This window comes from Mya arenaria, chromosome 10 (assembly GCF_026914265.1).
Source record: "Mya arenaria isolate MELC-2E11 chromosome 10, ASM2691426v1".
NCBI lineage: Eukaryota > Metazoa > Mollusca > Bivalvia > Myida > Myidae > Mya > Mya arenaria.
The window spans coordinates 11,644,942-11,653,207 of record NC_069131.1 but is presented as its reverse complement, the minus strand read 5'-3'; the positions used below and the strand labels follow the sequence as shown (position 1 = coordinate 11,653,207).

Sequence of the window (8,266 nt, the reverse complement as noted above, 5' to 3'; positions counted from 1 at the left end):
AAAAAGTAATATATGCGTCTCTTAACATAAAGACGTACATCAAAACATGCACAAAAATCGACCATGCAGGTTAATATTTTGTTTCAGGTTTTCGGGATTATCCTTTGCAGTTCTTGCTTAGTGAAAGGTAAAACATTTCAACAATATATCTTAAAAGTAATATTTCCGTAAAAAATAAAACAAATGTTATGTGATGTAGAAAACTGATCGAACTTTTAAATTACATACAGGTACAGTTTGCAAATCAAAGGTTCTTACAATTACGCGATTGTTGATGGCAAATAGTTTACATATGCTATTAAGGATTATTATTACGAGGATCTTGTACATTGATGTAGTCTTATACATCGTGAGCTTTTGCATATGGTGATTATTCAATTGAAAGGTGAATGTCGATAAAGGTAGATACCAGTTACAACAGTATTACCTTCAAACACTGTTTCAAATACAACGATAATAACTGAGAATCATCATTAACCAAGTATTGGGAAGAATGAAGAACCATAACTGAAACTTAAAATGTGTCAACATACAAATACTCAAGCGATTGCATGTGTTGTGAATCATCATAAAATCGTTTACTCATAGTCATTTTTCCTCGCGATATTTCATGTTAAGTCTAAACTCAATATCTAAGTAAAATTATTAACATAAAATACTAATCGAATACTTCCATATATGTTTGCCTAAATCAATGTATTTTCAATTACTTCCTTAAAAACTTTGTTACTTGTACTTTATTTTTAGGGGGTTTCTACGCTGATAAAGTAAGAGACCTATTTGAGAGACATTTCACCAACAAAGATAATGAATGTTGGGAAACGACAGGAGCAGATAAAACCACGGATGACAAGGGCATGGCTAAAGCTCTGGTCAACGTGTACACACAAGATTGTCTCGTCTACAATCATCAACCCAAAGATAGTTTTTTTTTACGCAGAACTGAATGAAAAACTTCGGGACCATACAAAAGAACAAATTTGGCTGGACACGGAACAATTGCTTAATGAAGGGTTGGATATTTTAGGCCTCAAAACATGGGATCTTCTTTACAGAGCTTGTAAATGTGACAATATCAAACAAGGACACACTTTTACAGTTGATGCCTTCTGGAGCACTTCGTTACTTCGAGAGGAGGCTAACGAATTTCTTACTAAAGATTCTTTGTCTATATTTTTTGAAATACATACTACATGTGGCGCAGATATTTCGTCTTATTCAGAGTTTCAAACGGAAAAAGAAATCTTATTGCAATCAAACCGTACGTTTTATGTGACCGAATATGTTGCAGATGAGGCGGGCATAAAAACCAAGAAAGAAGGAGTTAAGGGTGAATTCGAATGGGAACCAATGAAGGCGTTTGCAGTCGTGACAGGCATTATTCCAGCAAGTAGTTCCAAGTCAGGCTATTGCGATTGCTCTGATGGCGCGCCATCTTATGGCACCAGCAGATCTGCTGCTTCGATGCCTACGAGCTTCCTTAGTGCCGTAATTTTCGTTGCTTTTCGACTGGTTTATTGAACGAAACAAAGTAACTTTGTACTTTTTAAGGTCAACATTAAAGTAGTGAACACTTTTACGATTTCGTGGAAAAATCACATAATTATATACATAAATGCTAGTGCATATATATCTAGGTCCCATAAAGCTTGTCGTGTTTCATTACTGATATTTTATCACATCCGTAAATATACTGATTACTTTAAGCCTTTAACTTAAAGTTTAAGAGTCAGCACTTTTGCTAACACTTGATTTAAGTGTTTTCCTGTGATGTATGAATCCGGTCGTTGAGTACCTATATACTTGTAGTACTTTATACCTTATGCTTTATTAAGCTAATGGTAGCACTTGTGGGGCCTCAAGTTTAATTTTGTAATAACTGCTGCGGCAAGTTTGAGGTAATGGCGTTAATATTTAGGTTAAAACCCACGAAGACTCGTATCCCAGTGAAAGTAAGTCACTATATCAATTCTTACCGACCAGTCAAAGACGATACTCGCATCATTTATCGGCAAAGCTATGTTTATGCATGTGTGGTCCTTGTGTGGATGTTTAAATGGCTGTGTCTCTAGTTCAGTGTCTTTAGGCCATTTTCCTCAAAATGGTTTAAATGAATTACTTGGATTTTATTTAAACCGGGGATATTCAGGCTATAATTTGAAGAGCTCATGTTTTTGAAGATGAATTCCCGAAACAAAATATAGGGTTGAATATTGCATCTTTCCATAATTTTGCTTTCAGTCCTTTGATTTTCTGAAAGTTTTGCAATTTCATGTTATTTTTAAAACATTCTTTGGCTGATTCGGAGTGTTTTGGCATGTGACGTCATTTTCTTCAAATATTTTACATAGGTTATCATTTGGGAGAAAAGATTAGCTAATATATGTCGCTATTATTTTTAATGATGTTTTCTTTATTTGTTCCCAGTTTTAGTACAATGGTGCTTTATATTATGAAACTCTATGATCACACAGTTTTAAACCTTTTATTTTATATGGCAAACTGTGTGTGATGCACATAGTTTCAAAACATGACTGCATCGTATCTTTGAAAAGTTTTTGCATTAGGTGCTCTGAATTGTATTCCTCCCTCTGCAAATGTAGTTGGGATCTCTAATCATTGAAGTACTTGGGGTCTACCTATAAGTTCATCATTATTTGTTTTATTATTTAGTTTCCTCAAGTTAATGCATACTTTGATAAGATTTGCCTTTTACGTTTTTCTTTATTTAGGATTGTTGGGACAAAAGTGATGTTTGTGCACATAAACCCCCAGTAAATTTAATTTACATTTTACTGACGGCGGTACCTAACAATCCTTGATAAACATAACTATTTTATATATATATATATATATATATATATATATATATATATATATATATATATATATATATATATAGTATTTATGCACTATGCCAGTGTGTGTATACCACGTGATGTATTGCGTCATAAATGCTTCGTCAGAAGGCAATACCATGCTTCCATTATAGACTTTAAACAAAGATAGCTTCATAAATATCTTAAAACATAGCGCAGTCACAGTCGTTTACAGAGCCCCGCCTTCTGTACCTGTGATTGATCAAGAGTTTAATTTCTTAAATAATTCAAACTTTAAAACCTTTTCACAAAACATGCGCTTAATAGAGCACTGTCTATACATTATTTTGTAAAGAAAGACAGGTTTGTCGATGTGTTTGAGGAAACTAATCACCTAGTCAAACTAAGGTAATAAAACGAAAGCGGCTTAGACTGCCCTTTGTTTCATTTAAAATGGTGAATAAAACAAAAAAAATATCTTTGTATCAAGTTTTCTTCCGATATAAAATAACCGCTTCCGTTATAGCATTTATGACGTAATTTATCACGTGGTATAGGCTCACTGTGTGCTGTTTGTGGAGTTTTGTGCTGTTCTTCCTGTTCTAAGTCTTTGGTGTTTACCCGGTGCCATTAAACCGGGTTTATGTTTAAACATTTTGCTACAGAGTTTGTTTCTGTAGTTTTCCAAAAAAAGTATTAATGCTAGAATGATCAACTATTGAGCTTGTCCCTGGAGATTTCATTGTAGTATTGTTTTGTTTTTATGTTTAGGTTTTCAATGTACATCCATAAAAAGTATATACTTACTCACGAAGGGATGAAATTATTTTATCTTACAAACAGTCCTATGACAGTTGCTTCACAAATTTTAATTTTCATTAATTATGTATATACAATACAATGACATTTTCCGGGACACGCTAAGTTGTCCAAACCGTATTGGAAAGACAGAGAATTCCACATTTTTTCTGCTCGACTTTACAGGTTACCTAAAAACATAAGCAAGTTTATAAATCCCCAGAAACCCTTATGATAGGTCTTTATTGCAATGATACTTTCCCTCAGTAGAAAACTTGTATTCAATAGATCATTTTTATTTGTCAGTCCTATATCTGCCATAATATGACAGCTGTTTAATCTATGAACCACTGCCTTTTTACTCCTTGTTATAAACTTTAAACGGGGTTTATGTGTAATCGTTTGGCTACTGAGCTTGTTTCTGCAGTTGTACACATAAGTATTGGACTTCATAACAATTCAGTTCCTTATATGTATGACCATAACTCTTTAATTTACATTCAATGTTATGCTATGAGCTATTGTTCTTCAACAAGCATGGGCTCAAAACGTTGCCATTGGGCTATTCCCTGTTATTTTAATCACAATAACATACTATTATAGTTGACTTTATTACCAATGATGCCGAAAGAAAGCTACAGGATCATGCATACCGGTCAAACATTTTATGATGATCATTTTTAAAGGTACAAGGTCACTAAACATGGACTAGGAACTTTGAAATCAATACAAACAAAGCACATACACACCACTACAACCATACCACACATCAAAATGTATTTGTTTAAAAATATTGTAGTTTGGCTATGTCATTTAGATATTTGGTTGACGTTCATTTCTTACAACAAGCAATACATCTATTGCATGATGCATTTTATGTTATTTGACATTATATATTTTCGTCAAATAAATTCTTAAAAAATGTTCAGAATTCTATTTTACCCTTTTGCAACAAAACTCGTTCTTCTTGTTTGAATATACTATAGTTGTAGTTAGTTTAGTCACCTGGCCCAAATTTATCGGAGCTTTTTAAGCGTAATTGGCTTAAAGCTGATTAAAGCACTCTCACAGATTGAACGTTTTGACAAATTAATATTTTTTGTCCTGAAAAGAGCCGATTTTTGCGAAAATGCATTCAAAAATTGATGTTTTATGCATTTTTCTTAAACCGTTACTAACGGTTTAAACCATAAAACATTAATTTTCGAACGGAAAAATGAAAATCTGCGATCTGATCTTTTGTCAGCAATAAAAAAATTAGCTCTTTTTAAGACAAACAATAAAGAAAGTTGTAAAAACGATATATCTGGGAAAGTACAGCTTTCAGTAGCTTATTTTGATAGGCCAACATACATATTTAAATTGAATTTTGATAAATGAAATGGTTTATTGTAATTCTCATAAAGATAACTCCTATCGTAAGTTTAAAAAACAATAGTAAATATTACATAAATTATTGAAAAGCAAAAATAGTGAGCTTAGCTTAATCCTGTTATTAAGGTCTTAAGACGTTTCGAGAAATTGGGGCCAGCAGGTCTTATCTTGTTATCGACATTCACAAATAAGTAAGACAAAGGAAGGAGAATCAAGAAACCAAAATTTCAAATATATTGAATTTTATAATGTGCTTCATGCTAAGACATGTCAATATTTCAGAACAAAAGTGTTCTTTGAGGTATTTATTTAGCCCACAACGGAAGTAGAATGATGTAATTCTGACGTCATGCCTTGAAGGGAACATGTCCCTGAATTTTTATGTAATTGAAACACTTGTTATTATTAAGTAAAACACAAATATACAAACATAAATTCAACTGGTAGACTTTGTATGTTATTAAGCATTAGCAGGCACATTTCTGCATATACGTACACATATTCTAATTTTTGCAATATTCATTTTTTTTTCACTAATGACTTTCTGTCTTCTCGAGTAATATTTTGTAAACAAAGTAGCAAAAGGCACGTCAAAATTAGGCACTTTTCGATCCGCTGAACATGATAAATATATTAAAAGGTATTAATCCCCAACAATGGTGAAACAAAATATATTTCTCTCAAAATATATATTTTAAGAATACCTTTCAGCAAATACGTTTGGCCTGACATTTAAGTCACTGACGTGCTTCGATGATTGACTGTTTTCCATTAAAATGAACGCTGGTGCTGATGTTCAGAATGCAAACCACGCGGAGCATGCATATTATCATGTCCTATAAAATGTTTGTTTTCGCTGAAACATTTCACCAAATATGATAATCACTGCCATATACAGTAGTGGATCTACCGGGGAGGGGGCACATAGGGTCCGTGCCCCCCCCCCAGCTGGCCGGCATTAGCCTACTTATCCGTCGACCGTGGTTCGATTTCCCAAAACGGTTAGATATCTTTGTTGATTTTTGAAAGGTTTATCACAGTAAATGATATCTTTTTAATTCAATTTATCTGCTATACATTATTGACAAATGTTAATTCCATGTCATTATATGATTAAAATAATGCATTCAAAAATAATTAATATGTTTATAATTAGTTGTGCCCCCCCCCCCCCTCCCCCATTGAGAAAGTCTTGAAACCGCCGCTGATATAATTTGTATTAGCATGTGAGCAAAAGTGTCGATATACACTTGTTTTTGCATTATTATTGCATACCTTGATAAAGAATAAAACAGATACAGCAATACTGTTATTGTTTTCCTACAACTCCTGATGGAGTGATAAACGAAAGATTTTTAGGAAAAGGGGCAATAAAAACACAAAGCAAGATATAATTATATCGCATGCAATAAATGACATCTCGGACCCAAATAGCTTGAAAATTCATGTAAGGACTATGAGTCAACGAATGAAAGACTCATGTTAAACTAATAAAAAAATACACAATGAACATAACGTCCTATACATTGTCATATGCTATGATAATAGCTTCATTATAACCTGCCATATAAGATACAACAGACAATGATTAATAACATAGAATGTATCATTGGGCTACATTATATGTGTCTTGGTCGTTGACGTGATCACTCGAACCTAAATATGGTTTTCCTGCACCCCGTATATCCCGTACGGTTCGCCAACTTACCTCTTGACTTATACTAATATTACAACAAACCTGAAAGTGCAAACATTGTCCCTCATGCATACATTAAAATGAAGTAAAAAAATGATAACAATCTTTTTGTTAAATGACAGCCATTGTCAACATTTTGGATTTATCTACAATCTTTAAAAGGTGTAGAATACAGACACATACACAATTTATATATTTTCTTTTATAATATTGTATAAATTGTTTTAGATCATGTTTATATTGTATTTATAAGACCTGTTTTAATTGTAAAAGAAGAACGGATATAATGTATCATTTATATAATGATTTGATAGTTTTGCGAACTCATATTTTTCAAACAAAGCTACTCCCTTGCGTCTTGCGATTTTTTTAATCATTAAACTAGATATAATGCTATAAATGGATTATTTAAAAATATGTACCAATTACAACATTGATTGTGATGCGTTTTGAACTTTTTGTGTATTCATGACAAAAATAAAAAAACTGAAATTAATCCCGTTCTTCTGCATCGTGCAGTATGACATGAACAAGGAAAATAATGAGACAGCAAAGAATGGACTAAACATAGAAACATTGCCACTTCATCACAACTGGAGGAAAATAAAGACCAAACCTCACACAAAGATGTTCATGTGCTTTAACAGTTTCGGTTTCAGTTTATTATTCAGTATATCAGCATATGCATGCTAAAACATTATACTATATACACAATAATAACTCAAAAGCTGTACATATTGAAAACACTAAAAATATAAGCTTAAAATAAGAATTGGAGCCTTGATATGAGCTGCAGTGGTGCAGATAGTATATCGCCAATGTTTCACTCCAATTTTTGTGTACTGCTTTGCATTACTAGGCCTTTGGCCTTCTGGCTTGGATTTTTGTTGAAGGTGTCATGCGTTATGGCCATGATGATTTTGTTTGCTGAACGAAGCTATTGACAACGACGCCAAGGCCGTGAATGACACCACGGCTATGGCAATACCTCGATTTCCCCCTCAAAAACAGATCAGCTCACGATCAGAGGTGTATATCAATGCTTATGTGAAAAACTACAGAAACAAGTTCGATAGCAAAAGTCTAAAAATAAACCCGATTTAATGGCATTGGGTTAACGCCAAAGACATACTTCTTTTCGGTTATTCCATAATGTTACTTTGACGAATACGTAATTGGACTGTGCTGGCCCAGTTAGCTGATTATGATTTTTATACTTGAGTCGCAATTCTCAAACTAAAGGTTTAATTAGGTTTACAACTTGAACAAACATTATAATTACCGTTGCCACTTTTTTATCTCTCCCTTTCGTTTAATTTGTAGTACACTAATTATACCTTTCAAGACCAATATAACGAGGATGCTGGGATGTTGGTTGATGCTTTTATTTACGTGGAAGTTTCTGAAATAAAATTTGTAGAAGACATTGTACATTGATTATGGTACAGATTCTAGAGACACAATTATGTTAAAGTTTATAAGTATTTGAAAAATGCTGTAAAATTAATCATTTGAAAAGTCCCGCTGAAACCGCGAATAAGGTAATCGAAAGTTTTTGTGTAAAACAGTTGCAGTAGTG

At 33.0% G+C, this 8,266-nt stretch overlaps 1 protein-coding gene across 1 annotated transcript; it reads left to right on the top strand.

Annotated features, from left to right (window-relative positions):
* LOC128206137 (uncharacterized) lies at positions 1–2,803 on the top strand. Its single transcript, XM_052908411.1, has 3 exons — positions 1–127; positions 748–915; positions 1,082–2,803. The coding sequence occupies exons 1-3, from the start codon at positions 64–66 to the stop codon at positions 1,519–1,521; spliced, it is 672 nt and encodes a 223-aa protein (XP_052764371.1). The 5' UTR covers positions 1–63; the 3' UTR covers positions 1,522–2,803.
* The last annotated feature ends 5,463 nt before the right edge of the window (positions 2,804–8,266 follow it).

Excerpts from the sequence above, each read along its gene's own strand:
- LOC128206137 (XM_052908411.1), top strand. The coding sequence starts at position 64 with ATGCAGGTTAATATTTTGTTTCAGGTTTTCGGGATTATCCTTTGCAGT. Across the intron at positions 128-747 it reads CAGTTCTTGCTTAGTGAAAG|GGGGTTTCTACGCTGATAAA; the intron begins GTAAAACATTTC and ends CTTTATTTTTAG. Across the intron at positions 916-1,081 it reads TCTCGTCTACAATCATCAAC|AAGGACACACTTTTACAGTT; the intron begins CCAAAGATAGTT and ends ACAATATCAAAC.